Below are 21,217 nucleotides of genomic sequence, written 5' to 3'. Positions count from 1 at the left end.
CACTGTAGCTGGAAGAGCCATGCAAGGGAGCACAGCTGTCAGAAGCAGCCTGTAGAAACCGGTCCTTTAGAGTTTGCACTGAGCTGCTTTCACAGTAGTCAGCCTTGAACCATAGTGCAAACCCATTCAAACAGTGAAGAAAATTTCCCTACCTAAGCAGCAAGAAATTCTCACCCTGTGTGATCAAAGCAATCAGCTGGTTCCTCTTCCTTCCTATTTGTTTATATTTCTAATCTCTTATGATCTCCATGACTGTGGCCTGATAGTTTTCTTTTGCATAGTGTTTTAAAATACTTTTTTCTTTCTCCAGTGCATTTTAAAGCAGATAAAACCAAGTTGACAGGAAGTATCTAATGTTTCTTTTTTAAATAATTGTTATTACAAAAGTAATGAAGGAGCTAAAATCATCCATAATTGCATCACTGAAGGGCAACAACAATGAACATTTTGGCATATTTACTTCTAATTATTTAAAATAGATGTGTAAATATGTACATATGTATTTTTAACAAAATAGGTTACAACAGAATAGTTTTTTTTATCAACATACTTGAGTATTTTACTGTATTATTAAAAGCTCTTAAATGACATCAATGGCTGCATTAGAATCCAGGATAAATGGATATGTTATTTACTTTAGCATTCTCCTGTTTTGGGAAGCCCATGTGGGTTTCTAAATTTACACTTTATTTCTCGGCTTGGAACTCGTTAAGCTCAATTTCTTCGGATTTTGTTGGTTTAGAGTGAGAATTTGGGCACAGTGGAAATGGAGTATTTCTGTCTGTACCATTGTTTGCTTTCCTTGCCAACATTTTTTTTTTAATTAATTAATTAATTAATTTATGGCTACGTTGGGTCTTCGTTGCTGCTGCGGGCTTTTCTCTAGTTGCGGTGAGCCAGCTTCTCATTGCGGTGGCTTCTCTTGTTGTGGAGCACAGGCTCTAGGCGCACGGGCTTCAGTAGTTACAGCTTGCGGGCTCTAGAGCGCAGACTCAGTAGTTGTGGCGCACAGGCTTAGTTGCTCCACGGCACGTGGGATCTTCATGGACCAGGGCTTGAACCCGTGTCCCCTGCATTGGCAGGCAGATTCTTAACCACTGCGCCACCAGGGAAGCCCTTGCCAACATTTCTCAAAAGGCATTTTGAAGAAGCAAAGATTGGAGCAGTGGGGTTTTTTCCTTGTTTTTGGTTTTGAATTTTGTGATTGTAATATGTCTTGTAATCTCAGTTAACTTTTAAGCAGAGAATCAATATAAAATAAGAAATATGTTGCCTAACAAACCCTAATGTTTCAAAACCACATGTTGTGCTATGTCATTTGAAGTTTATCCAATAGGACAATGGGGGATGTTGAAGATTTTTTTTTTTTTTAAGACAGGGACTGCCTGGATCAGATTTATGTTTTAAAAAGACTAGGTCAGTGAAACACTTGAGCTATCACAAAAGAATCCACATGAAGTTAACCTTTTAAAAAAATGAGCATTTGGTGCTACAGCTGCTTTGGTGCAACTGAGAAAATGAAACTATTGAACCAACATTTGGAAAGGAGGATAAGTGTAAAAATGAAAAATAGTTTGTGAAACGATACAGAATGATACATATTTGTATTTGAAGGCCACCTTCCTTAAAAAGTCACGTTTCTGGAGAACATATTTTATCTCCCACAAGAGTACTGTGTCTAGAGACCTGCTTTCAGCACCTGTCCACGGGTGCATCTGTGGGTGTGTCACTCTCAACACCCAGTGGCCGGGTCCGGGGCAGTCACCACCTTGTTCCACAGGCTGTCTCTCCCCCCTTCCAATTTGCTCTCTCCATTAGCAGTCATCTTTGTAAACAGAAGTCTAAGATTTAGTGTTGTGCATATTTTTAAATGACCCATTTTGATGGGGCTCTCTTTATTGTTTCAGGTTGAGTGCATTTGGGAACTTGATGCATAAAATTTGCATGACTCCTCACTCCTTTCTGTATCTGTCTTTGGATTCAAGCCAGCATGGCTCACACAACAAAGGTTAACGGCTGTGCCTCAGGTAACTCCATGTTCTGGATGTGTGTGTGTGTGTGTGTGTGTGTGTGTGTGTGTGTGTGTGTGTGCACGCGCGTGTGTGTGTGTATTAGTGTGTGTCTTTGCTCAAACTAATTTATTTCTTTTTTAATAATGGATAAATAATAAGTTGCCTAGATAACTAGGATTTCAAGCAATTTCTGTCCATTGAAGTTTTGTTGTTGTTGTTTTGTTTAATCTCTTAGAGAATTTGCTTTTATCTTTAGAGTCTTTATGTACAAAAATCAGCTAGGTAAATAGTCAATTCTATTGGAGTGTTGAAAGATCAATGTAAAATACTGACTGCTGATGCAAGAATAATGTATTAAAAAAAAAAGAATAATGTATACTCCTCTTGCGCTTCTTTATGAGGGATTGAACGATGAAATAGGAAATGAGTTTGAATGCTTAAAACCAATTCCTAGTATCCACTCCCAAGCAGCTTTTGTTTGTTTAAAGTAACTTTCCCAGAGGGGAATGTGCAGTAAACCAAATATATTGTGAATCATAAAGACTTGTATTCTGATTATTGCTTTGGTTATATTAGAGACCTATAGAGTTTGCATATCTATTCCAGTATTGCTTATATAAGATTTTGGAGAAATTTATAGAACAAATGCTGAGAAAAGCCTCCTAAGAGACAGTATATGACAGGAGATGACAACCTGTCCAAAATGGTACTCTAAGTGTTCATTCCTCTTTTGAGCTATCTGCCAAATAGCAGAACGTGTGAGAGCAGTAATTGTGTATGTGGGAATTCTTGTGGAGCACTTGAGTCCAAGGTCTTCGCTCTGCTGGCTCTGGGCACTGGATAATGGAGAGAATGTGGGATTGGAATCAGGAGACCCATCTTCTTAATTAACCATGAATTATGGGGCAGGACTATTTCTCCATGTGTAAGACATCAGTAAGTATATCCACCTGCAGGGTTAGAACCAATGAGAGCACCAGAAACGTGCACACAAGTGCCGAGTAAGTTGTAAAACAACAGCAGAAGGAGGAGACCTCTGAATTGGGCCCACCCAGCCCGTGTGTGGCTTTCTGTTTCAGCAGTCCCAGCTGCAAGTATCCCCTCTGGAAAGATGCTATAGCTTGCCCCAAACCAAACCCAAATAAACTCAATTGTTTATTATGGAACAACTGATCTTACTCTGTTCATTCTTTTTCCTATCCTTTCTACCGCTCAACTTCTCAGGACTATTATAGATTCTGCTCAGGACTGCTGTCATTAATAAAATATGAATGACAATACCTAACATTTAATGAACACTTAGTATTACCATGGTGCCCAAGATGTTTTACCTGCATTATCATACTTAGTAGTCATAGTAATCCTAGGAGAGTATGCTGTTATCATCACCACCGCCACTGTCATCCCTGTATGATGGCACAGAAAAGCTCAGTAACTTACCTAAGTGAAGAAAGGAAAGTCAGGATTAGTACTTGTTTCTCTAGTCGAATATTTGTTAAGGGAAGAGATTGAAACGTTGTGAAATTTCTTGAGAGTTGTGGGCGGGTTTCAGTCCCCCATGATGCTGTGATCTCCCTTCCCCTCCTGCCGTCAGTTCTTTTCACACACTCAGAGGAAGGGGGCTCGAAGTTGTTGGTGCCTCGGAACGCTCTGGTATCTCTGGCAGAATCAATATATTCAAGGGTTTAGATAGTTACCCCAAATGATCCTAATTCCCTTTCCAACTTGACTTGTCCTGGAGTATCCCTTTTCCTTTGTTCCTGAAGTCTGATGATGCAGTTATAACCTTTCTTCCTCACCTGGTGTCCTGCCTAACAGGTCTGGGGACAGAGTCTGAAAGTGAAGAAAAGCTCTCTGATTTGTGACTTCTGGGGTGTCAGGGTATGAATTGTTATTGCACAAAGGTGTCTGGACAAGGCAAGGGAAGGTTTTTGTTTCTTCTAGTCACCATGACCTCTGTAAGCCTATAAGCAAATCTGATTAGAGGCTTAGTCATACACAATTACTTTAATTTTATATATGCATATATGTGTATAAATATATGTATGTATGTATATACATAGATACATATACATGTATACATTATGTATACATATACATACTCATACATATATTTGAAACTCATTAGAGAAAATTTTATAATACACAAGTTTAGTGTTTTCCAAAAAAAATAAAGCAAGAATTACTGGTAATACCACCACCCCAAAATAAATGTTTTGCTCATTTTCCATATGGCCTTTAAATTTTTTTTCTTAATTTAATTAATTTATTTTTAAAATTTTTATTAGAGTATAGTTGATTTACAGTGTTGTTAGTTTCTGCTGTACAGCAGAGTGAATTAGTTATACATATACATATATCAACTCTTTTTTTAGATTCTTTTCCCATATAGGTCATTACAGAGTTCGAGTAGAGTTCCCTGTGCTCTACAATAGGTCCTTATTAGTTATCTATTTTATATCAATATATAGTAGCGTGTATATGTCAATCCCAATCTCCCAGTTTATCCCTCCCCCGCTTCCCCCGGTAACCATAAGTTTGTTTTTTTTACGTCTGTGACTCTATTTCTGTTTCGTAAATAAGTTCATTTGTACCATTTTTTTAGATTCCACATATAAGCAATGTCATATGATATTTGTCTTTCTCTGTCTGACTTCACTCAGTATGACAATCTCTAGGTCCATCCATGTTGCTGCAAATGGCATTATTTCCTTCTTTAAATTTTATGCATTTCACATAGTGGAGATTATAGTTATAAAAATCTTTATTTTACATTTTCTTTTCTCACTGTGTGTTACAAAAGAAATACCTGCCCATTGTTTAAAAAAAAAAAAAGCCAAACTCAAACAATGCAAAAGTGTATGTGAGTTATAAATATACTTTTTTTTTTTAAATTTATTTATTTTATTTATTTATTTTTTGGCTGCGTTGGGTCCTAACTGACGGTGGCTTCTCTTGTTGCGGAGCACGGGCTCTAGGCACGCGGGCTTCAGTAGTTGTGGCTCACGGGCTCTAGAGCACAGTCTCAGTAGTTGTGGCGCACGGGCTTAGTTGCTCCATGGCATGTGGGATCTTCCCAGACCAGGGCTCGAACCAGTGTCCCCTGCATTGGCAGGCGGATTCTTAACCACTGTGCCACCAGGGAAGCCCTAAATATACTTTTTGAAATGTAATTAACATAAGAATATTTACAAACCCAGATTAAGATGGGGTAAAGAGAGCTTTATGGCAGCTAATGAAGGCCGGTTACTGATCTTTCCCATGAGAAAAAGTTACATTATTTGGATAGTTTAGTAGAAGTTTTAAATGTGGAGTAAATTATATGTTTTTTTTCATTTTCCAAAAATAAAGTATAATATTAAATATGCTTTTTTAAACTGTACTTCCCCTAGATGTGTTATGCCCAAAAGGGGTCTCCCTCCCTACCCCTACCCCTGAAAAATCACTGCTTTGGGCTCCGTAGAACATGAGGAGAAATCCTGTGTGACGGTGGAGTCAGAGCACTGGCAAAAGAAACACTTTCCATGGTCTTAGGAATAAAGCAGATGCAAAAGAAGACAGATGAGAAAAGTACCACCTAGTTAAACTGTGCCCTTGGCTGCAAAACACACCTGAAGACTGATCAGCCCATGTTCACGTCCCTGTTTAGAGTTTAAACTGGGTAAGGGACCATTCACAAGTCCTTTTATACTCTGACTTCCCCATTGAGTCCTTCAGTTAGATTGGGTAAAAGGTACTGATTTTTTTTTTTGAAATATAGTTGATTTACAGTGTTGTGTTAATTTCTGCTGTATAGCAAAGTGATTCAGTTATATATACATTCTTTTTTCATATTCTTTTCCATTATGGTTTATCACAGGATTTTTAAAAAATATTTATTTATTTATTTTGGCTGTGCCAGGTCTTAGTTGCAGTATGCAGGATCTTTGTTGAGGCATGCAGGATCTTTAGTTGCGGCATGCAGACTTCTTAGTTGCGGCGTGCGGACTCCTTAGTTGCAGCATGCAGACTCTTAATTGCGGCATGTTGACTCTTATTAGTTGCGACATGCATGCAGGATCTAGTTTCCCGACCAGGGGTTGAACCCGGGCCCCCTGCGTTGGGAGCATGGAGTCTTACCCACTGAACCACCAGGGAAGTCCCTATCACAAGATACTGAATATAGTTCTCTGTGCTATACTGTAGGACCTTGTTGTTTATCCATTCTATATGTAATAGCTTACATCCGCTAACCCCAACCTCCCACTCCATCCCTCCCCCAACCCCCTCCCCCTTATGAGAGCAGTTAGTTAATGCTGTAATTTGTAAATTTATTACTGTACATTTCAGACATACAAAATATGTAAAGTTTATATAACAAGCACCCATGTACATACCATCACAGCTTAAGAAATAAACTTTACTAGTACATGGCAAATACTACTGAGCACCTACAACGTGCCAAACATCGTTCTGGGCCCTGGGAATAGAACAGTGAACAAAACAGGCAAAAATCCCTGCTTTCAGGAATCTTACATTCTAGTGGAAGTTGAAGTCTCCTTGTGGACAGAGTATCCAGATAAAATAGAGGTCATTCTTATACTATAAAAGTATTCTTTGTTTATCTGAAATTCAAATTTAACTGGGTATCCTGTATTTTTATTTGCTAAACCTGGCAGCCTTACCTGTGAACCCCTTCCAGATTGCATCATCCTTCTTACTGGCAACCCCCTCATTATCAATTGTTTGTCATAGTTTTATCTCTTTTTCACCAGATCCTTTATCCTACTTCTATTGACTGGTCCAGTTTCGTTTTCATTAATTTAAAACATTTTATTATGGTATTACTAAGAGTACCCTAATGTCATTTGTTAATGTAATGACTTATGAACATCATAAATTGCTCATGGCTGACTGTTCTCTTTTTTTATAGCCAAGTAGTAAGTAGATGGGGGTCATTGGTTAGGTAAATTGCTGTATTTCTGAAGAATTTAGGGATAGGGACAGTCTGCTTTTCCCCAAGTTTTTGCATCATGTTGTAAACTGAGCGTACTGATCGATGCCTTTGTAAACACTAATTAATGTTGTGAAACTTTAATTAGAGCCTAGAATCTCTTTAGAAGCCCAATAACAAGTGGCTTATTTGTCAGATGAAGATAATAATACCTGTCCTACCTTCTTCACAGGATTGTTGTGAATAAAAAATAAAACAGTAACTGTAAAAACACAATGTAAAGTGCTGGTCAGATGTCAGGAGAAATCACCATCCTTCCTTCTTGTTTTGCTCTCTCCGTTACGAGTTCCTGATCTAATAAACACCTGCTCAGGTGCCATTGTGCCAGGCTCTGTCGGATGCTGTGATGCTGGGGAAAGAATTGAATTACTGTCCTTTGACAGTTAAATGAAATGGATAGATGAGCATTAGGGAGTGACTTTTTATGCTTGCCATCACCATTTTTATTTCTGTGAATACTTGCCTTTGCTAGTTTATTACAGTTTTTCCCTCTCTTGCTGTTCTCTTTCGCAGCCTAAATACATGTGAATTTTTCCAGATAGATACATACTTACTCATTTAATATACTTATTGAACTGCATTAAACATTTGGTTGTCATCTTAAATTAATATAATAACTTTCATAAAATCTTGTTACCCTGGTCAGTTATCTGGCTCCAGGTTTTTCCTCCATGCGGATCTTAAATGAGGTACAAAGGCCACTGATAAGACCTGGCCAATCAGAGAGAGCCAGAGACTCGTGGCGAGCAGGCAGAAGGCTGCAGTTCAGTGCAGCCCACTCTCCGTTGTGTAAATATTTTTTCTGGGCAGGAGCATTTCGCAAACAGAACTCTGAGCCCACTGCGGTGAACCTGACAGCAGGGATTGCGTGCTGTTTGTCAAGTACAAGACCAATTTGCACTGACTGGTCTGGCTAGAGCCAACCTGGTGTTTTCTGAGACCATCTGTAAAGAATGTCACAGAGCGTGGCAGAGGTAGTGTGTTCATGGTGGTGAGTCTTAGACCTGACCTCTGTGTTTGTATTACTCCAAAGACAGAGAGTAAGCTGATTAGAAACTGGGGCTGCTTTAATTCATGGGTACCCTTCTTGACCTTCCAGGGTCTCCTGATACAATCTGCAAGAGGATTAAATGAGTGTTCCTATTTGTACTTTGCATTTTCCCCTAAGTGGTGTGTTCAGTGGTTATCAGAAGAGCTGAGAGAGTAACACAGAGTTGCCTAACATAAAAACATACGTAAGAGCTAGCCAGGATTTTGATTTCTCCTGTTCAATCTCCCTTTCTTATTTTCAGATTACAAAACACAACTTGCCACCATGGCTAAGCCAGAAGTTGAATTTGGAAAGTAATTTTCCTTTGTTTGAGGCATTCTGTTGACATTAAAAATCAGAAGTATAGTGTCTATGAAGATCCGATTAAAGAGATCAAGGGGAAAGTATGTATTTCAGAAAACTACAAAAAACCCAAAAGTAGAATGATTACAAATAACATGTCCTTCCTGACAGGGGTTATTTTTTTCTTTCGTGTGAATTGTTTCGTAGAGCCAAATTAACAAACGTATTCTAATACCATATATATATATATATATATATATATATATATATAAAAGTTTCATCCTGTTATTTGATGTGTTTACTAATTGGATTTAATTACATTATGCATTTCAACTTCAAATGAAACTTCGTTGTTAGTTATTTGAAGGCTAATTTCACACTGAAATTTATAAATGAAATAATTTATTTTCTTATAGTGATGGTGTTTGGGAAGATAGTTATTTTTTTAAGTAAGAAGTATTTTTATTTGAATTTCATAACTGTTAAAATGCCAAGATAGTTATTTTTTTAAGTAAGAAGTATTTGCATTTGAATTTCATTACTGTTAAAATGCCAAGACCACCTACAAACAGGGACCCTGGGTTTTAAGAGTCTTGCTTGTCTGGTTAATCAGAACCCCAGAATTTGTCCAGCCCCCAAGAGGCTCTGAAGAGTCCCTCCCTTGTCAGGGCTTGCCTGTTTTATAAACTTTCAAGGCTTTGGTTTTAAGCTGTAGCCAGCTTCGCCGTATAAGATTTTTGCTTCAAACCATGAGCGAGTCATAATGGGTTAAGCATCAGATTTCAGACAGGCGATTAGCTCTACAGCTAAGCCGAGGAAGGATGACTTATCTCCCAGCAAGTACCAGCTGACTTGGGTGTAGGAAGGATAGAATCCAGGCTCCTGCTAGTCCTGAGTGCTGGGCAAAGTACCCTTCAGTTGTCGATTGCTGCCCTGATACACTGTGGGTGCCAACAAAAAAGAAAAAAACACAAAATAAAAGCCCAACAGGGAGATTGGCTATGTTAAGAACTTGAGCTGTTGCTATCATTAGGAGACTGCGTAGTGTGAGGCAAAGGATTACAACAGCCCTTCCTACAAGGACTTGAATATTTTGTGCCCTGCTCACCCTCAGACTTCCCATGGTGAGTATTGACATTTGTTTCTGATTATACACTTCCCCTCTTTCTGGAAGAACTTTGGGTGGCTAGTTGAGCCCATTAGTTTCCTTCTTCCTGTGTCCCGGATAATTCCTGTTCATCTCCTTTGTGCAATTTCTGAGAAAGGTTTGAATGGGTTTGGAGGAAAATCAGTGACTAAAGCTCACAGTTTCTGCTTTGGGGACCTTTTCTATAAAAGGCTGTTTGATCTGGCATGAAAAATAATTAGCATAGTTCTCAAATTCATAGAGATAATGAATTCTTGCTCTTTTCTGGCAACATATTTTAAAATGGCATTGAGTAGACTTCTCTAATAAAAACCTCAAATAAGACCCAACCAGGAAATCAGACTTGATAAGATTCATTCATACAGTTGTAGAAGTTCTAAGTCAAAAAAAATCATGATTCTATCTTTCCTCCCTTGGCTGCCTTGTTAGATATTTTTGGAGTGTGCTGTAACTGATTTACTCTATTCCATATGCTTTAGGAAAAGTATGTTCATGTTTTAGAGGATAAGCCTGGTTCTGCTTTTGGGTTGCAGTTCATTATGAAGCCTGAAGACAAGAGAAGTGTTTAAAATATGCAGCCACTTGCATATATAGCATTAGTGATCTCAGCTGGCAGTTCTATATGGACAAGTGATCTCACAGCTTAAAAATAAGTATGTAGCTATTTTGAGGATTTTTTGAAATAGTGACCAGATTTCTAATCCTAGTAGTTCTTGGAGCAAGCCATGGCTGAAAATTCAGATTGAATAATATTCTGTAATACTCAGAAGGCTTTTCTAACCAGCAGAATGAAAAGCAGAACTACAGACATGAGGGAGAACTGGACCAAGAGACAAATTATTGGATTCATGTGTTTTGTTCTTATCCTGAAATTTAAATCTTTGTACTCTTACTTTGTCTTGTTTGTGACAAGCCAGATTTGAGTGGTTTGTGACATTTCTACCAGCTGGATCAGAGGTTGTGGACATGGCTACATTTCATCTTATAAACCTTTATTTAAAGGAGCTGGTGCTAGAGTAATAGTTTATGGAAGCAATTTGCTATTAATAGTCACAAGTACTAAATTATTTTAGCTCCTTTTTCTGTGATTTTATTAATTGGAACAGTTCTCTCTCCAAGGGATCTTTTGCATTTTGGACATGATTTCTGTTGGATAGAATCAAGTGATAGTCATGGGACTTTCTGAATTTAGTCTCACAGTATCTGGTTTAGTTGATAAATTCCATCAGCTTTGCAAACATTGATTCAGCTTGTCCTGCCAAATTTTCCCTTCCCTGTCCACTTTCTGAGTGCCTTTTTCTTGCATCAGCAATCTATTAGGCAAAGGCATTTCAAGTGTTTCTGTACAGCAGGCATATTTAAGAGTCTCCTGAAAGGGGACTTCTGTCGTGGCACAGTGGTTAAGAATCCACCTGCCAATGCAGGGGACACGGGTTCGAGCCCTGATCTGGGAAGATCCCGCATGCCGCGGAGCAACTAAGCCCGTGCGCCACAACTACTGAGCCTGCACTCTAGAGCCCACGAACCACAACTACTGAGCCTGTGCACCACAACTACTGAGCCTGCGAGCCACAACTACTGAAGCCCACGCGTCTAGAGCCCGTGCTCCGCAACAAGAGAAGCCACCGCAATGAGAAGCCTGTGCACCACAATGAAGAGTAGCCCCCGCTCGCCGCAACTAGAGAAAGCACGTGAGCAGCAACGAAGACCCAACACAGCCAAAAATTTTTAAAAGTCTCCTGAAAGAAAGGGGGAGAATATGCCAAGATTAGAAATATAACAGAGGGAGAGAGAGGTGACATTTCTAATAATTCATAAGCCCAACTGCTTAATCTCTTTAAAACGTTAGTCACGTGCATCAGTTCTTACCATTCTTCTAACTAAAACAGAAAAAAGTTCACTCTTCCTCTGCTCTCAGTATCCCCCTCATGTAAGACAGTATACCCACCAAGTGACGGCTGGTTTATTTCCTTTTCCCTAGCATTTCAGATTGATTGACTGGGATTTTTTATTCAAATCAGGGCCACCCCATGGCAGTGTCTTTTGAGGCAGCCCATTTGGCATGTTCCCTCCAACTGTGAGGACAAAGCCTGATTTGTCTTCCCATGACCTGGCAGAGGAGGTAGAAGTACCTGCCGGCTTCATGCAGTATGTCCCCTAGCCAGTATTCCACCTCTTCAGGTGGTGAGTCAGCCCGATGGTATACTCACTTTTATAGCACGGCAGGGTGGAGACCTGGAAGTCCATAAGCCGGTCGGGGAGGAGGGAATGGTTTGCGTGTCAAACCATTCCAGCAATGCAGCTTACAGGAAAAAATTGCAAAATACTGAAGCCCTTTGCCGCCAGATTTTTCCATTAGCACCACACTTTACACAGCTTTCAAATCTGCCTCAGGGACAGCTGTTTGGCAATGTGAGGGGAAAAGGTCTCGTCACATCATAAGCTCTGTGGTTGGTTACCTGTCAGCCTGTCCTGTAAGGAATCTCAGCAGGCCCTGAGCAATGCCTTCTAAACGCTCATTCGTCACACACACATACAAGGAGCTGTGGCTTCTCCAAAGGGGGTGCTCGGAAATTATTTGGGAACTAGAAAACAGCCGCTGGAACTTACACCACCTCAGGATACTGATTTTAAATGAAGAAATCCAAGACAGAAAAGCTTCCAGAAAGGTAAAGAGGGCTTAGAGCTGGGGGCTTTTCCTCTGGGACATTATCCCTTGGTCTTCTGTCCTCTGGACACTTTGATGATGAGAAAGTAGGCTTTCCAAATAGTAGTAACTTTAAGTGAGGGTATAGTTTTTGGTCTACCAGAAAGAATGATACAAAACTCAGTAGAAATAATTCAGTTCAGTGAGTTCATTCATTCAGTAGCTCACTTCTAAAAGACTGCACAGAAATTTACTAGGCAGAGGGCAGCTGTTTCCCTTCTTTGTGGAAGCACCAACCCTGAGGTTCTGTGAAAGTTGGTCTGTCTTTGCCTTATTCTCACTACTTTGTGATTTTGTTTTGTTAAGGATGGCTGGCAAGATTAAGGGTCATTGAGCTTTCTATACTTTTGTTATTTTCTCTGTCTCTCCAAACATTTTAGCTTTCATTAACTTTAATCTCTGTTTTCTGCTCTTTACTCTGAGCCTTTGTTTTTGGCCTTATTTTGACAGAAATCATAGTCTATTTCTGTTTCTTCAGTCATAATGCCTGCAAAAATCACAGTTGGCCTTCCCAGCTCTCCATGGCTCCAGGTAGTAAGAGACCTGCTCTGTCCAAAGAGGTGTGAAAGAAGCAGGGGCTTCTCCACCATCCCAGCTGCTGTTCCCCACTCCTACCTGCCCTGTAGGCTTTGCCCAAGGCACTATTCTCTTTACTTGGATGTCTTTCCTGTATCTGTTTATATGAGCTCTTCTTATGCTTCAAGTCCTGCTTCCTCTCTTACCTCTTCCAACAAGTGTTCTCAGATACTCCCAGTGGGAATTCGCCCATTCCTCTTCTTTATTCCTGGAGAGCTTTGTATTCTGTTAAATAGTTGCCATCACTTGCTTTTATGTAAGAGTTGTAGTTGTGTGTCTCATTAATCTGTAATCTTTGAGGTCTTAAGAGGTGGGATTCATGTCATCTTCATCTTGGTATGCCCATTGTGGCTTGTGTAGTACCCAGCATAGCCAACAGGCTCAATGTTCAACCAACAGATGTTTTGCAGCCCACCTCCTTGGTGCTGCCTTAACGCTGGGCATCTAATACAGAGCAAGACACAGGCACAGTGCCTGCTTAGGAATCTGCGGGGTTGAATTGAGCCCTGCCAGTTGCCATTCTTAAATTGTCATACTCTTGGCAATTTTCTCCCAGCCTGTTCACCTGGATATTTCCCCTGCATGAACAGGTGGCTTTCACTCTGCCACACATACTTGGATTCTTCCTCCTCGTACCTCACATCTAAGTGGAAGTTGTAGTATAGACTTTCTCTCCATCACGTGCTCTAAGGTAGGCTTAAAATGGTGTTGTCTATTAAATGCCTTGAGTTCCAGGGAGAGGAGACCAGGTACGATGTGGTTATCCAGAGAGGAGTATTATCGGAGGCCATTTGGAAAGCTCTTTCTAGCTCCCATGGCCTCTTTGCTCCTTTCTCCGCTTGTTAACAATCCAACCAGAGAGAGGTGGGGGAGCTCCAATCAGTTCCTCTTGCTTATTATCTAGTCTGGTTTGGTAGACTGGTTGAACCTGTGGATGAGAACCTGAGCTGGTGACCTCTAAGGTGGGAGTATGGCCATTGGTCTACCGTCCTTCTCACCCACAGTTTTTTGGGGAAGGTCTCTACAGATCTGTCACCCCTTTTAGATGGGAGGAAATAAACTGTCCTTACTGCTTCATCATTTACAGCCTTTATAGTCTCTGTGGTAATCTCATGTAAAGTTTTAAATCCTTTAGTTTCACGCCCCAATTCATTTTGTCATTTGGCTTTTTTAAATGTTGATTTCAAATCTCAGATGAAAATATATTGTGAGAAAGTCTGTAGTTTAAACTTAATGAAAGTAATAATCATGAGGCAACCCAGACCATAAAAAAACCCAAGGCGTAGAAATTCAGTGTGACTCCAGGGTTAAACCTTAAATGTATTTGGGGAAATGCACTTTGTTGAGTAAGGTTTAACAAAGACAGGGGATTCTTTTCTGGACTTTTAAGGTAGGCCCATCATCCAAAGCATCCTCTTCCTAATTTCAGTTTCCCAGCTGGAATCTCACACCTCCGCTGGGGCACACCCTTGTGGTGTTGATTGTGGCCTCTCCTTGGAAAATCTCCCTGATGTTAAGTTTTAGGCGCAGATCCTTCTAATCCAGGCAGGTAAAGAGGAGTGCTCTTCCAGCACCCAACGCTGTCCACACCTAACAGGATGGGAAAGAACTGTAAGCCCTTGCTGGACCTGCCCTGTCCTTCTAACCCCCTTCAAGTCCTGTCAGCCGCCTCCTTGGGCTATGAGGGAGGCGGGTAGAGAAGGAGCCCTGGTGGTGAGGAAGGGAACTGTGCCCACTTTTCTCCGTCACTGCAGTTCCCTTAGACACCCAGGTTTTGGTGTCATATCCCGTCACAAGTCTGAGAGGAGAGGATGGGTTACGTAGCGTGATAAGGTATTTGAATTCTTTAAGGGTTATGGGGAAGTCTCAAATAACGCAGATCCTTCATGAGCATGACGGCAGAGCATCTTACTTTCAACCTGTCTCTTTTTAGGATGAAGACTTCACAGGTAGGGTTTTTGCTCTTAAGATTACCTGCGAGAGAAATGGTGGTAGGGATCCTAGGCTGTTGTTTTGGTTGTTGTCTTTTGTCTTCAGTTTGTTTCAACAAGGACTCTAGCAATTTTAAATGAGAAGAAGAAAAAAAAGTTGGCCACCTGGAAAATGGGAAAAGGAAAGGGATGGAAACAGGAATGAAATTGGATCCCAAATGGATACCATGAAGTCCTTGCTTGGTGTCATACTGAGACCTGGGAGTGTGTTCAGTTTGACCAACCCAAGGTTTTGTTTTAATTTGCATTAATTGCCAAGATTTTTTACATTAGATAATTTCATATAAAAATACCAATTTCTGCAACTTATCTTGAAAAGTCAAAAGATCTGGATCACTGGATGTGTACCTTCACAGGGCCACAGTCATCTGGAGAGGACAGGTGCCTTCTGGTCGCCCCCAAATCCCTCTGAACCCCTTCCTTTCCATTATTAACCTGGACTCTGAAGGTAGTTGAACTTGTGATCCGAACCTTGAGGCTACTTGAATTGCTTAAGGGGCTGCCCCCAGTTTGGCTGTCAGCTTCCTTTAAGCCAAGATGAAGAACACACTTAAGAGTTGCAGAGTTTGCTTGGTTTAGAGCTGAGGTTCTCATCCCTGGCTGTGGCAGAGACTCATCTGGGAAGCTTCTAAAGATGCTGATGCCCCTGTCCCCACCACAAGAGATTCTGATTCATTGGGGTGGGGGATGGGGGGGATGAGTCAGCAGACCCGTGGCTACTGATATGCTTGGTTGCCATCTCAAAGTCCTGCAGCCACCGTCCAGGGGAGAAGGACCGTTGGGGCACTGTCTGCCAGCCTGGGGTCACAGAAGCCTTTGCCTACAGCCCATTTCCCCTCTCCCAAGGAGTCACCTTTCCTGGCTACTCCCCACCTATCTGAGGAAAGGTCCTGAGCACATCTTCATCCTCCCAGATCTCATTTGGTGGCTTCTTCTGTACATAAATTAAGGAAGAGTAGAGGCAGAGAGGTGTGTCTTTCTCCCGACAATGGGAACCGTTGTGACTGACACTCTCCAGTCAGAAGAAGCTCCTATTTTTAATTCTTCTCCCATTCCAACTTTTGTCATCCTTGATAAAGGACTAGACATTTATTTGCATACAGTGACTTTTTCTGTTAGACCTTGCCTTCATAGAAGCACACAGACAAAATAATGACCTTCAACCTTTTTGTAGAATAAACTATATTCATATTTATAAAATAAAAATATAGCAGAATTTTTTTCCAGGATTAAGGAATACTACATTCAGATGCTTTCCTCAGTTTAATTCTTAAGAATGAGTCTTTTGATATTGATACTTAGTTTGGAATATAATAATGTGACTAAATAATACCAGAATTTTCTCAGAAGTACAGAGGAGAAAATTTCTCTCTTAAAAGCAAATGATAAAACAAGCCTAAGGAAATTTTTTGAATGATGGATGTTTTCTAAAACTGGATTGTGGGGATGGATGCACAACTGTATACATTAACTAAAACTCATCAAACTGTACACCTAAAACGGGTGAATTTTATGGTACATAAATATCTCAAAAAAGTTTTTTTTAAGTCCAAAAACAAGGACAAAATTGATCTAACTCAAATCTCTTATCTAATGTGGTGTCGTTGGGTAAAATAACTTGGAATTTTTTGGATCCTATATTTCACAGTATCTGGCACTTGAAGCTTTGTTCTTTATTAGTTTGTTATTTCTCTTTGAATCAGTTTATTTGGCGTAAAACAAGCCCAAATGAATCCCACGTCATCTTAAAAAGTTTGATCTTCGTAGCTTCACGCAGGAAAATGTCTGTTTCAAAGATAGTCACTTTTAAAGCACTCAGCCACCAGGTGTGGAGCCAAGGATGGAATGAGAACGTAAGTGGAGTGAGGTAGGGTGTGTGCCAGCACTAAGGTGAACCAGTTAGACTCTGCAAATCCAGGGGTTCTTGTAAAACTCTGCCTCTCTCCAGATAGCTGTCCCGTTTTGAATTTTACAAAACAGGCCATTTAGAGTCATCCTTAATCTTTGTTAATCTCTGTTTTACTGTTTAGAACTAGCTTTGCTTACTTGCCCTGTAGAAGAGTTCAATTAAACTTTATTCCACTAGAGTCAGTCACATTTACCCAATATACTTAGGCACAAGTGAAGAACAGATTTAAAAGAACCCTTTTTTCCCTCTTTTTTTTAGGTGGTGAATTTAAACCATTAGAGGGATATCTCATTCTTAGTAAACGTTTAAAACAGAAACAAAATGTTGCTCAAAAATGTTATCCCCCTAAAACAGAACGCACTTGTTTGGGAACTAATTCTGTGTCTTTGAAAGTCACATGATCTAGTTGGAATAAAATGTTTAAGGAACTATTAAAAAAAAAGAAAAAGGTTTGGGTCTGTGGTTTACAAATGGGAGTGTTTTTAGCCTTCAAATTACATGTTGCATTAAATAAGAATAAACCAAGAATAGAAATCACTCGCCTCAAGCCCAATCTGGGTTCAGCATAACACTGAATCATTTCCTTCATAGAACAGCCCTGCGCTATGGCTCAGATTGTGACAGGGAGCTTTTCTCAGCACTGGAGGGTTTGGGGGAGGGACTAAGCAGGAAGAATAAGGACACATTTGCCGCCTTTCAGTCTGTGTTCTTCCTAGAATTAGCAGATTTATAGCTGTATTTCTAGGTTAGCATTTCATGTGTCTGAAGAATACGAGCATAGTTTGTTTGAAAAATTGGCAGGGGCATGGGAGGGGTCTGTCTTCACCTCTGGGTTAAGATCCTTGCTAGCAGTTTCGTTCATTGGTAGATTTTGCTGTCTCACTGACGCCGAGAGTCCTGGAATTAAACCCCGTGGCCAGCAGGCTGTTAGTTGGTCAGGAAATTCCAAATGGGTATAAATAAATGCTCTGCAGCAGCTCCTGGGCTCTTTGCCTGCTAACGTGTGCAGGCCCTTTAATGCTGAGGGAAGTGGGCCTGAGACTTGGCTTCCTGCTTGCTGAAAATCACAGTTATTTTGTTTCTGGGTGGGTAAGTAAGAAAGCCCAAAAAAAGAAAAATAGAGGAGAGTGTGACGTTTGGATGGGGGTTGGTGAAATATAAACTCAAGCTCTGTATGTTATAAAAAATATTTGCTTTTCTTACAGGCTGGAAAGAATAACTCAGTCCTGGATTTTTGGTTCAGTGACAGTTTCAGCTTTGGCCCGTGGCTCTAACATAAAGATGTCATTGTCGTGGGAGTGAGAGGTTGTATGTATATGTTAAGGTCTGAGTTTTTGAGTTTATGGCTTGCTTAAATCCCAGAATTTCCTTTCTTGTTGGTAAATCCATTTTTGGTCATTTGTTTTCAGCTCTGTTTTTCTAATGGGGAGCTGCTCAGTGCGCCTTAAAGCCGGTTTCTTTTTCTTATGTAAATACTGTAAAACAAAATAAGGGCTGGGATTCATATAATTACTTTAGCCCCACCCCCCAAAAAAGAAAAAAAAAAACTGTAATGCTTTGTTAGAAAAGCCTTTCTGTCCCGAAGTCCTAGCTTGTGCTGCTTCTCTGCTTTTCACAGAATTACTCTTTGGCACATTTCCTATGTATGCTTAGAGCAACGTGTTATTTTTGAAGGAAGTTTGGAAAACAGCATTTAGTCCCCAAGCTATGTCCCATCTGTGCGTGCATGACAAATTTAGGCTCTAGTTCATCAGTAAGTCTTTAAATTAGACAGTGGACATTAGAAGGCAGCACTGCTGAGGCTGGTGAGAACAAGTACTGAAGTGCCCGTGGTATCTTGACTATTACGAGACAGATTTTGGGTAGAGTCGCTGCATCTTCTAGTTGGCACTGAACACTGGAGAAGAGGGCCATTATGTGACCCTCCCAGCCTCTGTAATGTCACGTCCTCCTTACTACAATGTGTCCTTTATTAACACATCGCCCATTCCATTCCCAGGAACTGTAACCCTTTCCACTTTCTTCCCGCTCACCGCTCACCTGCAGCCTGGCTTCTGGACTCCTAAGGCCTGCCCAGGATAGGACTGATGATGCAGCAAAAGGAAGCTGCATTTGGGGATTGTTAAGTTGTGCCACTTGTTACCATGCAGCTGGAAAGTGCTGCCCAATGGAGTGGGCAGAGAGCAAGGCCCCGGGCTCTGTATGAGTGAGTTCACCTGGTCTGACAACTGCTCTAATTAATTTCTTCCTTCATTTGCTCACACAGCATGCGATGTTATGGAATTTTGTGTGAAGTATAGTGAAAAGGGTCATGGTCTGGAAGCAACCTTTGGAAATCATTGAGTTCCACCAGTCCCCTCATTTTATACGTACAAACCTTGTCGCTGAGTGTGCAATTCCAGACCCTTTTTGCCCATTGCTTGTCTATGAACTAGGAAGTATTTATAGCTCCTGTACTTGTTTTATGAAAAAAATTATACCGTCCCCCGCCCCCAAGTTTAGGCAAACCATTCTGGATGACTTCATTCATGGAAATGCAGTCAGTGGTTCTAAAGCACACGTCTCTGCACAGTGTGTTAAAGAATGCTCTACTCTTACGACTTCAGTAGAGATAGAAGAATGAGATTGTTGGTAAAAATTAGTGCCTACCTTTGTCCTCTTATTGTGAGAAGAAAATGTCTTAACTTGGTCGTAATATACTTTTTTTTTTTTTAAAGGAATTCCTTTATTTTTATTATTTATTTAGTTAGTTTTGGCTGTGTTGGGTCTTCGTTTCTGTGTGAGGGCTTTCTCTAGTTGTGGCAAGTGGGGGCCACTCTTCCTCGCGGTGCGCCGGCCTCTCACTATCGCGGCCTCTCTTGTTGCGGAGCACAAGCTCCAGACGCGCAGGCTCAGTAGTTGTGGCTCACGGGCCTAGTTGCTCTGCGGCATGTGGGGTCTTCCCAGACCAGGGCTCGAACCCGTGTCCCCTGCATTGGCAGGCAGATTCTCAACCACTGCACCACCAGGGAAGCCCTGTAATATACTTTTAAAGATTGGGGATGTTTGTCCACTTTTACTTTTTGTTTTATTTTACTTCCTTCCTATGCATAATTGATGCTGGACTAGGGCTCCCTGTATACCTAACCAGCACCCACACTCCACTCCCCTGAGCCCTAGTGTGCACACACATACACATGAACATCCCTTGCAGGGCCCAGCCAGCAGCTCCCTCAGCCAGCAGAAACCAATTTAGATGTTTAGCAAACTCGATTTTGAAAAGCATCACAAATACCTCAAACCCTAGCTTTGTGGGGTAGGGAGAGAAAAAGCAGGGTGGAGGGAGAGGAGTTCTGGACTATCTGGATACCAGGGCTATTATGTGCTTCACCAAACAACAGAGGGTGGTCCAATAATAGTAAATAATAATAGTAGGCTGCCGACATAGCTCTAAGTGCTCCACAAAAACACTGTGAAGCAGGTCTGTTGTTTTCCCAATTATACAGCTGGAACAGAATCTAACTTGCCAGTGGCTGGAAAGTGGCAGCGGCAGGATTCGAACCCAGGCAGTCTGGTCCCAGAGTGCCTGATTTTAATCGCTACAGCTCTTCCTCCACCATACTTAATTAACTGGTACATGCCTAGACATGGGGTTTTTCATTTCACCAAATACCGAGCATGCTGTGTGCCAAGCACCATGCTATGCACTGAAAGATAGAAAAATACTGCTTGGTTCCTGCCCCCCAGCACACCTACAGTCTGGTGGGGGAAGACAGGCATGTACCTGGCAGTCACAACACAGGTCAGTACGTATGAGCAAAGAGTTCTAGGAGAATGGAGGGAAGAAGGTGACCAGTTCTTTCCAGGACAGAGCAGTTAGGGATAAGGGAAGACTCTACAAAGGATGGGATATTTGGGTTGGGCCCCTAAGGTGAAAGCAGCTAATTCTGACAGATGGAAAAAGCTGGGGAAGGGCGTGCCAGGTAGAGGGAACAGAGTAAGCAAAGGCAGATAGGCTTAAAGTAGCTTGGCTGGTTGAGATTCGGAGTGGGGTGGTGGGCAGAGGGAGGAAACTGGGAAGTGCTGGATTGGGGCAAAATGGTTGAAGACATTTAATGCAACAGAAAGGAACTTTTGGACTTTATTTTCTATAATGGGGCTCCTGGCAACCAATCTGAAAAATTAATATTTGAGAAGCTCTATAAGTTTCCAGGGATACCTCAAGCAAATGTAAAATTCCTCAAAGAATATGTAATATAGGAGAGCAGAGACGTTAGGCTTGATAAGAAACAGGCAGCTTAATTTGCATATGAGCAACTGCAGAGTGTTGGCCATGCTCCCTGGTGACTCACACTGACCGCTCTCACGTACCCCAAAGATCCTGGAGGCACCAGTAGAGGAGGTTATTATCATCTATGTCTATATAATTTATTTTGAAATAATTTCAAACTTAGAGAAAATTTATAAAAGAACTCTCATGCCTCCTTCATCCAGATTCAGATTCCCCAGTGGTTAATATTTTGCCACATTTGCTCTGTCTCTTTTTGCATGTATGTATGTGCTTGTGTGT

General features: G+C 41.0%; 1 protein-coding gene across 13 annotated transcripts in view; it reads left to right on the top strand.

Moving 5' to 3' along the window:
- Positions 1–21,217, top strand: part of KANK1 (KN motif and ankyrin repeat domains 1) — a 191,572-nt gene that overhangs the window by 131,600 nt on the left and 38,755 nt on the right. For 11 of the 13 annotated variants that reach the window (XM_082403623.1, XM_082403633.1, XM_082403634.1 and 8 more), the window contains one exon: positions 1,908–2,027. In XM_082403623.1, coding sequence (XP_082259749.1) covers positions 1,991–2,027 — 37 coding nt within the window. In that variant the 5' untranslated portion in view covers positions 1,908–1,990. Of the gene's footprint in view, positions 1–1,907; positions 2,028–8,937; positions 9,463–17,611; positions 17,758–21,217 lie in introns of those variants that run through there. The other 2 variants (XM_082403626.1, XM_082403625.1) reach the window with 2 other exon arrangements.

Source organism: Balaenoptera borealis (genome assembly GCF_965194805.1).
Source record: "Balaenoptera borealis genome assembly, chromosome: 8".
Lineage (NCBI taxonomy): Eukaryota > Metazoa > Chordata > Mammalia > Artiodactyla > Balaenopteridae > Balaenoptera > Balaenoptera borealis.
Note: the sequence above shows the minus strand (reverse complement) of the source record. Positions and strands in the feature narration are given on the sequence as shown.